The sequence below is a fragment of the Pleurodeles waltl genome, chromosome 3_1 (genome assembly GCF_031143425.1).
Source record: "Pleurodeles waltl isolate 20211129_DDA chromosome 3_1, aPleWal1.hap1.20221129, whole genome shotgun sequence".
NCBI classification, from domain to species: Eukaryota; Metazoa; Chordata; class Amphibia; order Caudata; family Salamandridae; genus Pleurodeles; species Pleurodeles waltl.
The window spans coordinates 1,371,475,966-1,371,495,380 of record NC_090440.1 but is presented as its reverse complement, the minus strand read 5'-3'; the positions used below and the strand labels follow the sequence as shown (position 1 = coordinate 1,371,495,380).

At 43.0% G+C, this 19,415-nt stretch overlaps 1 protein-coding gene across 4 annotated transcripts in view; it reads right to left on the bottom strand.

Annotated features, from left to right (window-relative positions):
* ARHGEF12 (Rho guanine nucleotide exchange factor 12) overlaps positions 1-19,415 on the bottom strand; it is a 794,162-nt gene that overhangs the window by 555,869 nt on the left and 218,878 nt on the right. For all 4 annotated transcript variants that reach the window (XM_069224871.1, XM_069224872.1, XM_069224873.1 and 1 more), the window contains 6 exons: positions 18,357-18,467; positions 8,660-8,758; positions 6,598-6,640; positions 5,476-5,581; positions 4,196-4,333; positions 4,011-4,043 (listed from right to left, as the gene is read on the bottom strand). In XM_069224871.1, the coding sequence (XP_069080972.1) occupies positions 4,011-4,043; positions 4,196-4,333; positions 5,476-5,581; positions 6,598-6,640; positions 8,660-8,758; positions 18,357-18,467 (530 nt within the window). The remainder of the gene's footprint in view (positions 1-4,010; positions 4,044-4,195; positions 4,334-5,475; positions 5,582-6,597; positions 6,641-8,659; positions 8,759-18,356; positions 18,468-19,415) is intronic.

Here is a 19,415-nt window from a genome sequence, read left to right as displayed (position 1 = left end):
ATGGAAAATTTCACTGTGTCAACTTTTGAAATGGAACATTGCTACTTACTTGTAAACTCCTTTATTTAGAAAAAACAAAGTACATTTGTTACATACGCTTGATACCTATTGACAACTGAGCTTACCTGCAAGAAAGTTCTTCTGGTTCTAGTAATAAAGTGACAAAATATATTTTTGCTATATGAAAACAATTGGCCTGGAGTTAGTAACTGAGTGTGTGCCACATTTCTTGACTGTGTGTGTACAACAAATGCTTTGATCTACCGTCTGATAGGCCTAACTGCTCGACCACACTACCACAAACATAGCATTATCTACTTTAGCCTCTGTTAAGCCTCTGGGGAACCCCTGGACTGTGCACAATATACCTTGTTTTGATATAGTATATACAGAGGTAGCTTCCTACACCACCCTCAGGGACCCCTCACCTAGAACAGGTAGACTGCCATTGCAAGCTGTGTGCCTTGATGCAGCTAGAAGTGAAAATGCATCATAGCACACAGCTGTGTGCCATGACCCCTAACATTTCGTGCACCATATTTAAGTCACCCCTGCAACAGGCCTTACATTGCATGTGAGGACAAATCTGCATGAGCAGATATTCCCCTGCTATGTCTTTGTCGAATCTTAGACATGAGTGAACAGGAAAGCCATTTTACATACATGTGTTGCACAGTGGTCAATATGAGTTCCCCAGCTACATGATGGCTTCACTGAAACTAGGGATGATTGGCATCAAACATCTCGTACTAATTAACTCTCACTGATGCCAGTGATGGATTTACTAATACATGCACCCAGAGGGCATCTTAGAGGTACCCAGTGAAAACCTCCCAACGACCCGTGTGGGGACTGACTGGTTTTAGCCAGCCTGCCGCCACCAGACACAAGTCAGACCTACTAGGGTGAGAGCCTTTGCTCTCAAAGTCTGCTCTGGGAGAGGTATTTACACAACCCACCCAACAAGATGACCTGCAAACCTGCATTCCAAGGCAGGGGGCTTCAAAGAGGCCCACCCCTCTTGGACTGCAGATCTGGCTTCACTCACAGGAGAGATGCCGACCACCCTGCCCCGGCCCCATTTGGCACCTGGACAGGCAGGAACTTTAGAGGTATGTCCATCCCTCAGGTCAGTCCCACACCTTAGGCAAGATGCCTGCTGTTGGCAGATTTAGGAACTCTGGGACAGGGTTATGCACACTTTCCACAAGAAGTGGTCATACAGGGGTTGTAGTGACTCCAGCGGTGAGTAGCCTATAGGCTACTGCCCTAAACTCCCTGAAACACCCCTAAATGCAGTATTTAGGGGAGCCTCTGGTACCAGGAAATCAGATTCCTGCTGACCAATGAAGAAGGAGGACACCCAAGAGCCACAAAAGCAAATCCCAAGGAAGGGTGTACCCGACTTGGCCCCAGTCCTGCTGGCCTGTCTGTTGTTCCCACTGATCTGCGCCCAAGTCAACTCGTCCTGCAAGCTGCTGTGCCTCAAAAGCCTGTGAGGCCTGCCTTGAACAAAGACCCAAGAACCAAGAGCATAGCTGCTTTCCTGCCTCTTGCAGGCACCCCAAGAATAACTGAGAGGACTCTGGACCGCTGCAAACCTGACACCTAAAAGCACTGCTGCACCTGTGCTGCTCAGCCTGGGTTGAAGTGGACTAACGGTACCAACGTGGTCCCCCAGCCCTCCAGAGACAAAGCCCACCATGAACTTGCCCACTGTGAAGTCACCAATGCCGCCTGAAGCTTCTGCACATAGGCCCTCAACCACGAGTGGAGAAAACCTGATGCCTCAGAAGACCTCTGAAACTGTTGCCCCTGGCCCATGGAGAAGAGGACTGAAGGTATCCCCATGTTCACAAACAACTCAAGAATTGGAACCCACTCATTGGTTCTTCCCGACTGGACTCCCTGTCCAGACATGCAGCCTCTTTTGAACCGGACCTATCCGCGTTGACTAACATTGGCCTGTACTACACCTCTGCATCCGGCCATCCCACTGCCTCCGCCTCCCAGTGTGACCTGCTGGTGTGGTCCTGAACCATGCCCAATACTCACCCTAAGTCCAGGAGATTGGCCCCATAAGTCATTGCACTGTACCTATTTTGCCACATTTGTTTTTTCTCCAAAGGATACCATTGCAGCTTCCAAAAAATGCAAAAAGTATTGACTTTTCAAACTGTAAGGATTTATTTTGCGAAACGTTATTACCTAATCGTATTGCTTATGGTGTGGAAACATATGTATGGATAACTGTTATTTTTGTAAATTTGTGTGGATCTCCTCCTCAAGTGGCGTTTCATTTATTGACTGCGTGTGTATTTGCACATGTCCAACACTCCTCTCTGATAATCCTAAGGCTGCTCAACCCCACCACACCCTAAAAGAGCACCTTGAGATTGCTAGAGCAAGCCCCTGTTCACTAATAAGGGAACCCCTGAACTCTTTGCACGATATATCTCATTTTGATACATCATAAAAAGAGCCAGCTTCCTACAGTGTAGATTTATTTATTTTAATGAACTTTCTCTTTAGTAGCAGGAGTCATTCAATAAGAACAATTTCAGACCGGAGGACAATAAGCTGTTATGGACTCTTGGACCCCTGTTGGGAGGATGGATCAGAGATAACAGAACGACCACTGTACAAATTTCCCTACTTTCTAAATCAATCCTCATGTCAGCATATGAGATGATCAAGGAGCATCAGGAATATAACATTGCCTTATGTCACTTACAAAGGAAGGATTACAAATCGAGGTATCAAATACATATATTGATAAAATGGACATTTACATTGTTACATTACATTGTTTGACAATTTTTAAGACAGAGGGAGAGGGGGTTAAGTGACCAGAACCACTTTGGGCTGGTAAAGTGTCATAGGAAGAAAAGGCCTAGAATCGAATGTTCGAAGGTCAGCAAGTCAGACACACAATCACATATCCGACGGCACAGGAAGCACAATTAATTCAATCCAGAACATATAAATAGGGGATGGGAGTTTTTGTCCAAAGCATTGTGATTCTGGGTAAGTCACGACCTCTCGTCCACCAGTTCCTTCTTTTACTTAGGAACACTTAACACTTAATAAAAACCAAACCTTAACCTTTGCACGGGTATTAGTGGATTCTGCATTATACTTAAGAATCAGGGAAAGGTGACTTTGTAAAGATGGCATGGATCCAATGACTTAATTGTGCCCACAACGATCATGCACATGTATTTGTGTTAGAAAACCAAAAATAAAACAATGGGCAGAAAACATCAATTAATATCAGACACCGATAATTATCAGGGTACCATTCCAGTTCATTCTTTTTTTTGCCCCATTCCCACCTCACGCTAAGGGTCCCCCACTCAATACAAAAAAGAAACAATATTTTAGACAAACAATTTATTTTTCTAAGTGCTATTCCCTAGGAATGATACACCTCAAGAGTGATGCTGGTATGTCCGGATATGGAGCCCTTGATAATTGTTACATGACTCGAGCTTCACCTCCCATGGGAGACACAAAAATGGGTACACGTGTTCAGAGATCTCCAAAGTTCCTTAACAGAGGGAGCGCAGTTTGGGCAGAATGTTCCCTTTGGAGCATGACCAGGTCTAATTTGCATATAGTTGTGTGTTTTGAGTGGGATAGTGAACAAAAAAGTGAAGGATTTGGTAAGCAGCCTCAAATACCTGCGGTAAAATTATTTAATGCATTATATTCGTCTTTGTTTTTGTTTTTCTAGCTTTACAATAGGCAGCACACAAATTGTCTCAATCTATTACAACAGCTGGGTCATAAAGCCACAGTAATGAGGAGATGCATGCTTGCTACATGCTTTGTGAGGTGCAAACAAGTGTTTGCCAGTGGAGTTTTATGTAGACCACATGATTCTTTCATAATACCATATGGTTTACGGGGGCCTACAAAAAACACATCAGTTACAGAAAGGTGCCTTTATTTCTATGATCGATGACACCATATTTGAAATTGCAACAGGCAGAAAAACAATGCATCACCTTTTGTCCTCCTCGACTGGATGGGACGTCATCCTGAAGATGAAAGAGAACACACATTAGACCATGAGGTTAGGCTGTCTCTGCTTATCTCCAAATTTTGCAATTTGTTACACACTGGGTCAAAATCCCTTTATCCAGGCACTTTTTGTTTTATTAACGGAAGGCCACAGAACACTATCACTTACAGCACTTCATCGATTTTGCAGATTATCTGTTCTGCAAACGCTCTCTCCTTCTCCAATGTTGTCTTGTCACGGAGATGTTCTGCATCCAGCCTGCCCAACTCGCTCTCAGCGAGTGTAAGACCCATGCTGCGTTTCTGCCTGAAGAAGGAAGGCGAACAATATGGATTTGTGGGATTATGAGAAAGGAAGAAGAAAGACGACAGCGTGAGCACATCAGGAGCAGTCACCACCACTGCCTACAGCACATGCATGAGATATGCCCATAATAGCATAACCAGGACAGCCACTACCACTGCCTCCAGTGCCTGAGCTATGTCCAGCAAACTAGATCTATGGCAGCCACCACTGCTGCCTCCAGCTCTAAGCTATGCTGAGTTCACCCAAAGCAATCACCATTTGTGCCTGAGGTGCATGAGACAGATTCAAAGGAGCACATTTAGTGTCTGCAAACAGTAACTGGCATTTGCAACTCAGAGAAAACCTAGTTGAGGGATGGGAACATATTCAGTGCCAGAGATCACATTGAGAAAACACCGAGGGAAAAGACATCAATCGCTACTGTGACAGAACCTGATGCACTCTTTATAAAAAAAATTAAAAAAAACCTCGTGGGAAATCACGGCTTTTTAGTTCCTCTCATCAATGGCCTGTCAGCAGTCTCAGCTCACAAACACCACAGCATGTACCATTGTTCCCCAGCTCACACCTACAAATGACTCACTGTCACCCCAGGCGATCTCCCACCGGCTGTCAAAACCTGCAGAAAAACGTGTTGAGTAGAGAATTTCCTGAGCTATCGATTTCATAACACGTAACATCCCAGAACAAACACTACAGGCTTGAATGAGCAAGAAGGCTCTTTCTTCTACTGTGCAACTTATGCATGCACAAGAAAACACCCAGCACAGGATTCAGCAATACTGTGAACATAAACCTTCACAAAAAGAGACCCCTAGATGCCTATATACACTCCAAACAATGAGGGCAGCAAAGGAGCTTCCTCTATGTCAGACGATGAGGAATGCAACAAAGGCTAGGAAAGAGGGGCTGTGGAATTGTGGCAGGAGCTAGTAAATTGATTAAATGGGAGAAAAGAGACTGTGGCTCTTCTGGTAGTGAAAAATTATGGGATAGCAATCACATAAAATGATTTAAGGGTGAGGCTCATCCTGCAAATAGAGGACAGGAGAGGACAAAGAGAGGTTCCTTTCAGTAAAAATGGAAAGAGGATTGGGTCTTCTCCAGGAAGTGTTTCTTTCAGAGCTCACAAGATCAAATACCTGAAATCCTCCAAATTTTTCTGCACCTCAAGGAAGACCTTTTCCTGCATATTTTGGATATAAACGCGGTGAAGTTCCTCTGGAATGAGATCTGGACGTCTCTTCTCTGCAAAATAGAAGGATCTTGCATTAATCTCAACTCTATAAATCTGTTTGTGAGCTTATGGTGGAGTTGATGCCTTAAATGGCATAATCATATCCCATATCCACTTCCAAATGCACAGAATGTAACTCATCATTCCCTTAATCCATTTGGATAGGTTTACCAAAATGTACCACGAGCTAATAATCCACTGGTGTCCAGCAATTCCTTCCTAAAATGTCACTACTGTGTAGCAACAGATCAATATAATACCAACAACACAACGAAAATGCTCTTTCAATCTGGTGGTTCAGCACAAACAATACATAAGAATCTTAAAATTTCATTCTCTCGCCTCTCCTCCCCCTACCAACAGGAATTTGCCATTTCATCCACAATTATTTACGTCGTTTAATTTTTCTCCTATACCCCATCAAGAATCCAAAGCTGAACCTGGATCCAAAATGTCCTTTCAAAAGGCCATCAGAATCCAAAGTTTTCTAACCACGATCCTCCACGAATATGTCATTTCCTTCACAAGGCACCAGAATCTATTCAGTTTCTTCTATTGTGATTAAGGACTCAAAATGTGTAATGGCACAATGTTTTCTTCCATACTTTGTTCATAATTCCCAACTTCTTATGCACAATTCATGAGGAACCAGGGATTTTCCACCACCAAGGGTTCCAAATGGAAATGCCATCTCTATCACTGCTGCATCATCCAAAGCTTTTGTAACACAATACAGAAGAAACTCAGACTTCAGGCCACAATCATAACCCAGGGGTTTCATGCCACAATTCATCAGGACCTACTGATTTTCTCATACAATGTAATAGGGCCGATGAATTTGTCTACCAACACACCATGATCTAGTGATCCTCTTCCACAAAAACAACTGATCTATCGCTCTGCATTTCAATTCTAACCAAAAAGAATATTTCTCTCAGCCTTTCAATACTATCCACAAACTTTAAACTCTTCCCTCCACAGCAATGCATCCCATATATATATTAGTTCAATGCGGACCATCTTTTACCTAGATCTGAGGCAATATCTTCAGGAACCAAAACTTTAAGATGCTGGAAAAAAAACAGAGAGTACTCAGTTAAGGCTTGGTGGATGGTTATGCAGAAGGTAAACCAAAAACAACTGAACCCAAAAAGAGACAGCAGAGAGATATACCAATGTCTAAGCATAGAGCAGGACCTGCTCATAGTGCCTAAGTGAAGGAGGGTTTGTCCAAACTCAGGAGAAAATAAAGAAATTATATTAAACTTCTGCACAGGGTTCTGTATGCTTGTTGCACAGATCTGTATTTTATTTCCTTTTATTGGTCTGAAATTCTGAGTGGCCTAGTCAATCAGCCTGTCATCACCTGAAACTGCTAAAACAAACAGCAGTAACATCAAAGGAAACAAATTTGTTTGCCTGAGTGTCAAGACCGCAGGCGTGTGCCAGGAAGCACATTACTAATACCACGCTGTATCAAGAGTGCTGGGAGCCTGTAATAGCAGTATAAAAAAATAACACATTTTTATTACAATCTAATACTGACACTAAAATCTATCATTAGTAATTAAATGACATCACTATTTTAAAATAATAAATTATTACGTTTTAGGTGTGATGTCAGTTAAGGCTGAACAGACTCTTTCAGGAAGGTCCATGAATGGTGTGGGTTTTCCAAGAATAATGTGGGCAAACCACAAATATTTGCAGGTACTGAATTCTAAACATCTGTATGGGGTTTTCAGAAGCCACGCACCAAATTTTGGACAATGCTTAGTGCCTTGAAGGGGAGGGCAGTGCTCTACAGAATAGTGTATGTGTGTCTTTTAAATGTTCAGTGCAGAGGGAAATCCCAACAGAACAGTGCACGCTATTTTTAAATGTAGTGGGCAGTTAAATCGTCTTTTGGTGTTATAGGCCACACAGTCCTGTAGACATTATTCACCTTTTTTTTTTCGTAAAGTAGGGAGGAAAGCTTGGAGGGTGAATACACCCACATCATAGAGAGTTTTTACTCTTTAAAGTTTTCAAGCAAAATTTAAAGAGTAAAAACTCTATGATGTGGGTGCATTCACCCTCCAAGCTTTCCTCCCCACTTTGCGGAAAAAAAAAGGTGAATAAAGTCCTGTTATCCAAATTAACTGAAGGGTATCTCAGTGAGAAGATTAGTGAAAGAATGAGAGTTAAAATTACCTTATATTCTAAATTCCTATTTATTAGAGTCCATAAAAGGATAAGGGAAAGATTAAAAACAGGTGACGTTGTGAGGTTCAGCAATGAATCCTATACAACTAAAATTAAGGTCGACATGTTTCAGCCTGACACGGTCACTCAGGGTCCATGGCTTTCATCAGGACCTATTGTTAATTAAATTAACTGTAACTTTAAAGTCATCACCAAATGTAGTTATGAGTTGTGGTTCAACTAGTGCTGCAACATTGGGAGCACAGAAGGGAATCTAAAATAGTCACCACACAAGGAGGAAAGAATAATCAATATTAATCATTTTATTCTCAACCCATATTCCTCTTGCCCACTCCGTGAAAGCTACATTTTGAGTGCATTTAAAAACCATAACTTAGTTCTAGGTCAAAAAAAGGGTGTCAACCTTAATTTTAGTTGTATAGGATTCATTGTTGATTCTCACAACGTCACCTGTTTTTTAAATCTTACCCCCTGTAAACAGAAATTTAGGATAAGAGTAATTTTAACTCACATTCTTTCACTTACCTTCTCACTGAGATATCCTTCAGTTCATTTGGATAACAGGATACTGAAATGAATGGAGACCGTATGATGATGCTATGCTACCCACAAAATCACTCCACGTGGTTGAGGGTCTGTTGAGAAAGATCTCAGAGGGCCTGTAATTATGTGGTATGAGGGTTCACTTTTGGTTTTTAGTAACTTCATATAGTGCCAGAGTACTTTTGGCTATTTAATTTATAAGTGAGCAAGTGGTGTTTTGCTTAGGGGAAAGAAAACTTCAATGAGAGAAACAAATGAGGTATGTAGAGAATACCATTATATACAAGAAATTTGCAGAATTTAAGAAAAACTGTAACTAAGATAGCACCATCAAAACATACAGCATTCCGTTCCATGAATAACTGGTGAAATTCCTGGAAGACGCGTCGGGACTCTTTGGGGTTTGTCTGTTGGTACAAGTCTGTATACAGGAAGCAGAGCTGAAAAGAGAAAAAGAAAGGTTTAAACAGTAGCATGTATGTATGAGGGGAATAGCAAATTGTGGATGTATAAAGGAACATTTGAATTATAACAATTTACGTTTTGTAGTGCAATAGATCACGATTTGCACACTTCTACCATCTAGTGTTGAGCGCTGACATTACAAGCTGTTCTTGCTCAAAGCAGAAGTTTCAGTTTTGAAGTGACGTGATAACTCTCTGCTGAAATCTACAATGCACTAGGACATTCTCAATCTTAGATTTTCTTTTACCATATAGGTTAGAGCAGAGGTCTTCAAACTGGGGGGCGGGCCCCCCTAGGGGGGCCTCAAGTGATCCCAGGGGGGGCGCCAAACTCTGGCCAAAAGAAATATTATACAGATAACAGGCCTTTGTTTTAAGCAGAAGCAGGTTATTGCAGTTTTAAAAAGGTAACAATACTTAACTGCAATGTTTAAATAGGTTTAGACATATTTAAACATTGCCATCTTTCTCAAATAATTGTGAAAAATTCTGAGGGGGGCCCAAAGATTTTTATTTTTCAACTGGGGGGGTGCGGCATTAAAAAGTTTGAAGACCACTGGGTTAGAGTGATCAGTTGTGGAAATGAGAAGCAGGACCGTCTGTAAGTGCTGGTACAAGTAGATATTTAATACTTAATTACTTTTATAAATACAATGCTGCAAGCTTGCAATTAGAAAAGTCGAAGGGCACATGCGAATTTACAAACTATAAGCCATAAACAGACTGCTACAGGTAAATAACATTTTCTAATAGCAATATCTTCTGCTTGCCCTTCTCCCTAAAGTGTTGACTTGTGTGAAACAGATGATGTTTAAAACAAAATTTTAGGGCCATTTGCCCAACTTGTGCTGCTTCTCTAGCACGAACATTCACAATATAATGCGTTGTGACAGTATGAATAGTAGATCATGTTGCAGATTATGATATATCTAGGAAAACAAAAAAGGGATGTGTGGATTACTTTGATAGATCTTGCCCACTCGCAATTACTCTAGGCTGCAGTCTAGTACACTGCCCACATTGCCCCCTCAGACAGGATACAGTCACAGGCAAATCAGCAAAGGTCCTTTATCAATGGGAGCGGTTTAACTGCACTGCCAGGCCACCTCTGGGGAAAACAAGCAACGTTAGACCAGTTTCGGCCTGGCTAGTGGAGTACAGTGGGCACTGACCCACATCTGGATGTACTGATCACACTTAAGTTACTGCACACACTGATAAAACCCACTGATCTGCCACCATTACAGCTTGCAGTTCACTAACTCTACACCTTCCATGAAGGAAACCGTTGAGAGCAAGAGTATAATGACTCAAACAACAGCCAAAGAGCCAGGTATGAATAATACTGAGGTCTCAAGAAGGGAAAAGTGGGATTCTCACAGAAAAATCTCTTTTGAGGCCTTCTATAAAGTCGCTAACAATGGGTTTCATGAATATTGTGTTTTTTTTTTTTTTTTTTTTTTAAGACAAGCTGCCGCATCAGCTAGGTGTACCCTTATGAACAACAATGTTAAGCCTCCCTTTTATAGGTGCAGCAAGCAATAGATGTTGTCTTACACCTAAGCCAATAAGCGTTGCTTGCAAAGACTGGAGTAATAGTACACAAATCTTTTCCATTTGGCCACACAGCAAGCTCTTATATTCGCATGAACTATTCTGGAAGTTGAAGATTCCTAAACTCTATGCCTTCACGTGCCAAATTACAAAATTCAGGGCCCTGAGGTTAGAATGTTGCTGCTAAACTGGGTGTGTGTGAGGTCATCTTTGGAAAGGTGTAGCTTTTAATGGAGATCTACAGACATTTCCAGAAGTAGTGAGAAGCAAGGTTGCCTCACGAAGGTGCTAACAGGATGAGCCTCATGGGGGCCTGTTGCATTCTTACTACATTCAGTAATACAGTATCAGTAGTGGAGGAAAAGCGCAAGCAGATATCCCTGGCCTCTTCATTCACAAAGCATTGCCCATGGCCTTGGGGGCTGTGGGGTCCATACCTGGAGGCAACACTTTGCAGTCTTGCCTGTGACAAAGAGTTTGATCATATGGCTTTCTAGCAAGTGGATACAACAACTGAAGAGTTTATCTTCCATTCATGTTTTTGTTGGTGTGACATACTCAGCATGTCTGCAATACGTTTTTCTACTCCAGGGATCTGTTCTGCCAGGAGAAGAACCTGATGGTGAATGGCCCAATTCCAGACTGTCTGAGAGGACTGTACAACTGTATGGGTGCACCCCCCTTGTTTTAGAACATGCACATGGTATCATGCTGTCTCCACATGGTATCATGGTGTCTGCATAAATAAGCACTGTTTTGTCGCTAAACAGCTCGTAAAACAGCACTCTGAGCACCACGGAATTGCAATTGTTTCCAGCACGATGATTTGCAGACTACTGTTGAGGTGATCACTGGCCTTGGCTTCTGAGGTGGTCCAAATGTGCTTCCGGCTCTGAGAGGTAGGTATTTGTATTGATGGTCATGTGTGGCTGGGTGTTAAGAAACAACTTGCCCAGTAACAAGATTTTGTTGTTCCACCATAACAATTTGTGTTGAGCACTGGGCTCCACCAACACTAGTCCTCCACAATGGCTAGTAGCTTTTGACCATTGTCTCACAAGACACTCCCACAGAGGGTAAATGTTTAACTGAGCATTTGGAACTATTGCAATACAAGGGACCATCACTCCCAACAGTTTCATTATTATAAATGTCGGAGGAAAAACATTCTGGTAAAACAAAAGCTGCCTCAAATGCAACCGCTCCATCACTGTTGGAGTAGGCTTTGCCTGTTAATGTATTGACTATTGCTCTCATAAGTAGTGGGTGTGTTGAAAGAGGACATGAGATTTTTGTTGACGTTGACTAATAAATCTAATAATGTATGGAGGAGAGAAACTGTTTAGTGTGAGAAAATGATTGCTTGTGACGGTTGCTCTTTACCAGCCAGTCATTTAGTGTAAAATTACATAAAACATTATACATAATACATTACATTGAACCTGCGCTGAAACCACTGCCGGACATTTTTTGAACCCCAGGGGGTTACTGAGACCCCCGAAGGGTAGCACCTTGAACAACTCCTGCATTTCACTTGCCTCAAATCTGAGATACTGGTGATGAGCAGGGTAAACAGAAAGGGTGAGGTAAAGGGTCGCCTTGCAGTCACTGACCCAAAGCATAAGAAATTACATCTTGTAAATTTCTCATCTTGAAGTGCCCTGACAGTCTGCACAGGCTGAGTGATCGGAGATTGAATGTTGGCTTCTGTATCCTGTCTTTTTTTGTAAATTAAACAGTACATGGAATCAACGCCTTTTTGCCCACTGGTTTCAAGGAAAAAGCTTGATCACTTCTTTCTGAGGCCATACCTGTACTTTTCCAGCAGCATCCGTTAGTGGCCTTGCCTGACGCTGTGGTGGCATGGTAGAATATTGGGTGATGTGGTATAAAACTTCTGGAAATAACCAAGGAAGATGATGGAAAGTATCCACTTGTATGAAGTTATGCCTTCCCAATACCTCAATGGGGAAAATATAATCCTATAAGCATCCCCCGACTGGTGCTGAATGGTTGGGCGGTGGGTAGGGGGAGCATTTATAGGAGTTCTTTGCTAAGAGGCATGGGTGCCCTTGGACCTGCACACAACTACTCCCATAAGTCTCCCTCACTGGCCCTCATGAAAGGCTGTTGTGATTGGTATAGAGATTGTTGAGAGATGGTAGCTTTCTTCATTCCAGCTCATGCTTGTTGCCAGAGAAACAATGATCCTGTTTTTAACTTTTCTCCAACATCAAGTCTTCTTTAGGGCCAAAAAGCTGTTCTACGTCAAATGGTACCCTGACAAGGTGTTTTTGGATATCTAGTTGAAATCCAGGGATCTGCAACCATGCATGCCATCAGAGGAGAATGTTGGTTTCTCTGGAAGTATGGTCAGATGCATCAATGACACACCTAATGTTTGCATTGAAAATGATTTGTACCTCCTGTGCGAGATTCCTTCAATACGTTTTATGTGGCTCTCTGAAAAGTGTTTTCCGAACGGTTCAATCTACTCCCAGTGGTACCAGTCTTTTCATGAGCATAGTCCAATGGAGCTGGCTATGTACTAAGGTGTGGGATCCCCCTCCACCCAAATATACCCTTGTGCAAGCAGCATCAACTCACTTGCATTCTTTGTCAGATGGATGGGCATCCCTTTTGCCTCCTTAAAAGCCCAATTCGGAGCAGAATAGACCACAAGCAAATTTGGTGACCATGCCCCTTGATTAACGCACAGCTTTACACTTTTTTCCGAATCCTTGGTGTGAAATACCTAGTTTTGACATGGTATCTTAAGTTTTGTGCAGAGCAAAAAAAACGTGCTTTAGCAATGGCAGATACTGTAGTGCTCTGTTTTTAGTAGCATTCAATTGAGGAAGTCCTCCCCTTCTTCATTGAATAAAGTTCAATGGAAAGTTCACTGCACACCGGATTACTGTGTGGTATAAGGTGGAATAATCTGGTGGCGATAACTTGACAGAATACAATTACAAAGTCAGCTTGTTTCTTCAAAGTACTCTTGCAAAGAGTAGTCTCAATCGACTTTTGGAATTAGTTTTATGCAGGAGTCTGGGAGATTCACAGGAAGATCCTGGTAGGCGTCTGTGTGAACATTGTGTGGAGGGGAAAGGGACTGGGTAGGTGACTGTGCTGGGGGTCGGCTTGGCTGCCTAGGCCTAGTTTTCTACTGGATAGGAAATGCCCCAAGGTGTTACAAGATTACCTCCTTGAATGTGATAAGTTCATTCTCTCTGTGAGGCAGATGCAGTTTGAGGTAAACGAGCGAACAGGTTCAAGCCTCTGGTCTTCAGGATTTCCAGAGGTGAAGCTGCTTTTCAGGGCAGAGATGGCTCTGGAGCAGCTATCGGTGCTGTTTGCAGATCCTGTTTCAGACGCTCTTCATGACTTGAGCTAAGACCATCGTGGCTGTGCCTTGCCCTGAAGCCAAGGCTCTGTTAAAGGTAAAACCCTTGATGGAGGATCCTTGAAAGTGTGGGTGGGAAACTCGAGGTGTAACCTTTCTCCTGGGTAAAGGTTACACGTGGGGCCCTGGAGAATAATTATTTCTAAAGCAGGAGTCTTTAGATGAAACATACTTTGACCCCACTCACACTGGATCCCCGAAGTACAGGAGGGCCCTCTCTTTTTGTGGTCTTTCAGGAGATGAAGGTTGCATCCCTTTGTCCAACCAAGAGGGAAACTGTTGTTGCACTTAGGCCAGAATTGAAAGGATATAATCTCCATTTAGCCTGCCCCCACCCCCGATAATGCCCAATAAGTTATTCTCATATGACCCGATTTAAAAAAGTTCAATCCAATTTGGTTCCCAAGTGGACAACAACTGCACAATGTCTGTGCACTGAGATTATGAATTCTGGTAAACTGATGTCAATGTTTTTGCTTCAACAGCACCACAGTCTCAAAGCTACTAAAGATATTTCTAAACCCTACAAAACCACATTAGATGGAATCTATGTCCTTGTGCATTGTGCGTTTCAAGAGCGGTATCAAGTGTCACCTCAAAACCTTTACTTCAAATAAAAAGAAATAACACAAATGTGAAAAACGTGATCTACATCAGCATATACTGCAAACACAAAGCTAGCTATGCGTTAAAAGGGAGCTTGTCATTCTAGCTGAAGTCCTAATCTATTCTAACTTGTCAAAATCAAACACACAGGGTGCTGTAGGTGGGAGACTGGCCTTTTGCTGCAGTAGTTCCACCCCCACCCCCACCCTTTTTGTCTGGTATTTGATCCAAATGTGACTGAAGTGCACTTGGATCCTGATGACCAGATTGCCAGTGTTCTTTTCCCAAAAATGCACAATTGCACCCCCCAATTGGCAACACCTTTGGCACTCCTGTACGTCCCAATTCAATGGTACCCAAGGCACCAAGGGCATGGATACAGAAGAGGGTCTCCAAGGACTGCAGCATGTATTGTTTCACCCTCAGTGACCCCTTACCTAGCTCATGCAGACTTCCCCTTGGTGCAGCTCAAAGTGAAAACACAACATGGCACACAGCCTACCTGCACTGCCCACTAACACTGCAAAATATGTAAGTCACCCTACAGTAGGTCTTTCAGCCCTATGGCAGGGTGCATTATATTACATGTATATTACATGTGAGGACATATCTGCAAGAGCAGATATGCCCCTGCAATGTCTGTCGACTTTTAGACATAGTAAGTGATCAAGAAAGACACTTTTAGTATATGTGCTAGACACTGGTGAATACAAGTTGCCCAGCTACATGATGACTTCACTGAAAATAGGGATATTTGGTATCAAACATCTCATTTTAATAAACCCTCACTGATTTCAGTGATTAATTTATTAATACATGTAACCAGAGGGCACCTTAGAGATGCCCCCTGAAAAACCAACCAACTACTAGTGTGCTGGCTAACTGGTATGTACAGCCAAGTTTCTGATCCCCAGGGGTGAGAGTCTCTGCTCCCAGGCAGTCAGGAACAAAGCCTGCTCTCGCAGGGGTGTTACACACCTTCTAACAGGATGACCTGCAAATTAGCATTCCAAGGCATGGGGCTTCAGAGAGCCCACGGCCTTTGGTATGCAAATCTTGCTTCCCTCAGAAGTGAGGCGATGCAGACGCCACTGACCCAGTGTCCACTGGGCGCCTAGAAAGGCGTGAAAATTAGTAGTGAGTGAGGTGTGTCCACCTTCAGGCCAGTTCCAACCCTAAGAAGGGCTACCTGAAAGTCTGCCATCTTGGTGATGGCAGAATTAGCAACTCTGGGACATGGATATGCCCACTTCCCACAGGAAGTGGTCATATAGGGGGCATAGTGACCCCATGGGTAAGTCGCCCATTGGCTACTACCCTACACTCTCCTAATGCCCCTAAATTCAGCATTCAGGGGAGCCCCTTCCCTGGCCTGCCTGCTGTCCTCAACAATTGAGCCAGATACTTGTCCTGCAACTGCTTGTACCTCCAAAAGCCTGGGTGACTGACAGCCTTCAAACTAGAACCAGGAACTTCCGTGTAGGAGCAGAGGTGCTCCCCTGCATCCAGCAGGCACCCCAGAAGAACTGTGAGAACTCCGGACATCCAAAACCCAACATCAGAAAGCACCACTGCACCCGTGCCTGTAGCCCAAGTTGAAGTGGACCAATGGTGCCAGAGTGGTCTCCCGACCCTCCAGAAACAAAGCCTACCGTGGGTTTGCCAACTGTGGACTTCCCGGCGCTGTCTGAAGCCTCTCTGTGCAGGCCACATTCTACCGCGAGTGACCTGGTGACAAACACCAGATGCATCTCAGTACACCTCTGCACTCAGCGGGCCCTGTCCGAGGAGAAGAGTACCAAAGGTGTCCCAACATCCCAGAGCATCGTAAGACCTAAGCCCCCTTGTTAGTTCAGCCGGACTGCTCCCCCAGTCCCAGCATCTTTCTAACCGGAACGTTCCCCATAGGATAACATTAGGGCACCCAAAGCTGAAAAGCACCTCTGCACCCGGATGCCACAGTGCCTCCCAAAATGACCTGTTGGTGCTGCTGTGGACCTTGCCCTATACTTACCTTAACTCCAGAAGAACAGTCCTGTAAGTCAATGCTGACTGTGCAAATGCAGTATATGTTCCTTTTCCCAAAGGATAACATTGGGGCACCCTACGCTGAAAAGCAGTTCTTCACCCGGACGCCCCAGTGCCTCTCAAAGTGACCTGTTGGTGCTGCCTTGGTCCCTGCCCTATACTCACCTTAAGCCCAGAATATTGGTCCTGTAAGTTGCTGTAGGATAACATTACGGCTTCAGAAAGTGCACTGAGTGTTGATTTTTCAAACCTGCATAAATTCATAGCTCGAAACGTACTTACCTGATTATGATGATCTTGGTGCCTAAAATTATATAAAGAGAAGTGTTTTATAAATTGGCGAGGATCTCTTTATTAAGTCTTGTGTATCATTTATTGACTTTGTGCATGCAGCAAATGTCTAACACTCCTCTCTGATAAGCCTAAGGCTGCTCGACCACACTACCCCCTAAGAGAGCACCTTGGGATTACTAGAGCAAGCCCCTGTCCACTTATAAGGGACTCTTTGCACGGTCCTCATTTAGGTATACCATATAAAGAGCCAGCTCCCTAGATTGCATAGTTGAAGTCTCCTCAAAGAGTTGCAGGGAGAGCCTGTGCTCAACAGGGAAGCAGGAAGTTCTCCTTATGGTTTTCCTACTATAGGGGTGGTGAAGGTGGTTGGGCATTGAAGCCTAGCCTATACTGGTACAAAGACGACCATACAGTGAAGCATTTTTAAGTGCATATTTGGGAGCATATAGAAGAGTCTAGTCTCTAATCTATGAAAATGATTAGTATTAGATAAAAAGCAGAATGGTCTTTGCCAGCAGAGTTTCTAACTTGCATAACAGAGGCCTGTTCTCTAAACGCAAACAGGAGATGATAAAGAATTATCTTGAACTACATCTTATGGGGATGTGTGTGGGGGGAGAGAAAATCTGTCTTTGTGAACACAGCTAAGCTTGTTATACAGGAGGAGACTGGAAATTGTTTTTTTCTTTACAGGTCTAACGGTGTAGTCTACCTCCTACATTAGATCAGTGTATGCACAGCTTATCTATCTGGATCATGGACAATACAAAAATGAAACTGACAGAAGTGCACAAGAGGTTGTTCAGAGGAAGCTTCCTCTTTAGAGGTACGAAGGAGGCTGCATGCAGAAAGCATGCTCTATTCAGGTACACACAATGAATGCCGTAATGAAGAGGGTTGTACTTTACATGCACAGAAGAGGCTGTAGCAAGATATCTGTCCTATACATGTAGGTGAGGCAGTACAGGGACTCTACAGATGTACAATGATGGAGATTATCCTTTTAAAATGTACATGGGAGATTATACATGGGGAAGTTATTTACAGGCACAAAGGAAGCTGTGAAGAGCTGTCTAATATATATATACACATGTGTGATTGTACAAAAGCAGCACGATATGTATATGCAGACAAGAGGATGGACAAGGATAAATCTCTTCCACATAGGTATACATGAAGGTGTAAAGTGGAAGGTAGCTCTTTAAAAGTGAGGCGAAAGTGGGATAAGTCTGTTATATACATGTAGCACAGAAAGATTCATAGAGGAAGCCTGCTCTAAGCAACTATATAGGGGGAGGCTGCAGCGGTATAAGTCTCTTCAATACAGGCACATTGAAGGTTGCAGAGCATGTACGTTACAGGTACAGGAGGCTTAACAAGGCCATAGAGTTCCACACAGGTACAGTGGGCCCTGAGGAGAGTAAAATTGCTTTAAACCGACAAAGGTGGATTTACCTAGGGAGTCCGCCCTTTAAAAATACATAGGAAAGATGCATGTTCAAAGCAGGTACAAAGAAGGTTGTGAAGATAGAGCATGCTCTTTACAGGCACAGGGTTTCACTGTTGGGGAGCGGATGTGTGCAGAAGCTGTTTACATATCAATCATCTCTTGCATCCTAAATATTGCTCTAGATTTTTGAAGAATCACAGGTGATCCAGACACATCAGAATCAAGCACAGATTTACCAATGCTGCCGGATCAAATAGTGATACCACGTGATGCACAAACACAGCCAAGTGAGCAGGCCGGGCCTTCAACAAATCCATGTTCTGGAAACAGCTGCACTGACCATTGATCTGTAAAGAATAGACATTTGATAATTATTGCAAAACATTGTGGGAGAGGTTATGGTTGTGTTGTACCCATAGTTTCCACATTTCACAACTTATATGGACCAATCTTCAAATTTCAATGCACTTCAAGGTGGAATAATTTTACCTTGTAAAGTGAAGCTTGTAACAATATAATAAGTGTAGTTTCTCTTAATTTATGGTTTCAGGAAATGTTTAATTATAAAGAATGTTACTTACAACTGTAAGCATTTGATTGTAGCATGTAGCGTGTAGATCCACATACACTTCATACTTCTGCCATCTAGTACTGGGCTTGGACGTTTGTAACCTGTTTTTCTTTTAAAAAGTCCTTTAAGTCATGAGGCATTGTGAGACTCCTTCCTTAGCTAGTAATGTGCCTGGGCACTGCCTCCATTACTATTGTTTTTGTACAGTGGGTGAGAGTACAGATGGAGCACGAATTAGAAACAATATGGTGACCATGCATTATCTTGTTTACAAGGAATTACAAGTTAAATGTGAGAATAGTTTCATATATATAACACTAGCTCCCGGTGAGGCGGGTGGGTGCATGTGAATCTACAGCATGCCAAGAAATGAACATATGTTTACATGCTAAATACAATATTAGGTTCATAACATATGAGGCACATACTCTGCACAAACTGTAAAGCAGTACTCTCAAAAGCAGACGTCAGGCTTTGGATGGTGCAGATTTTTTTAAACAAAGTCCTTAAGACTTTTTGGCCAACCCTAGGATGTTGGCATGCTACAACAGTGTTTGGTATATGTGTGTGGAGCAGACCAAGTACCTGCCTTACAAATGTCAGCTGTAGCCATGTCCCCATGAAAAAGCCATGGTGGCTCACTTTTTAGAGTGAATGTGGTCTCTGCACGGCACTCAAAGTTCTTAGGTTTACGGTATCAGGTAGGGATGCACTTGACAATCCA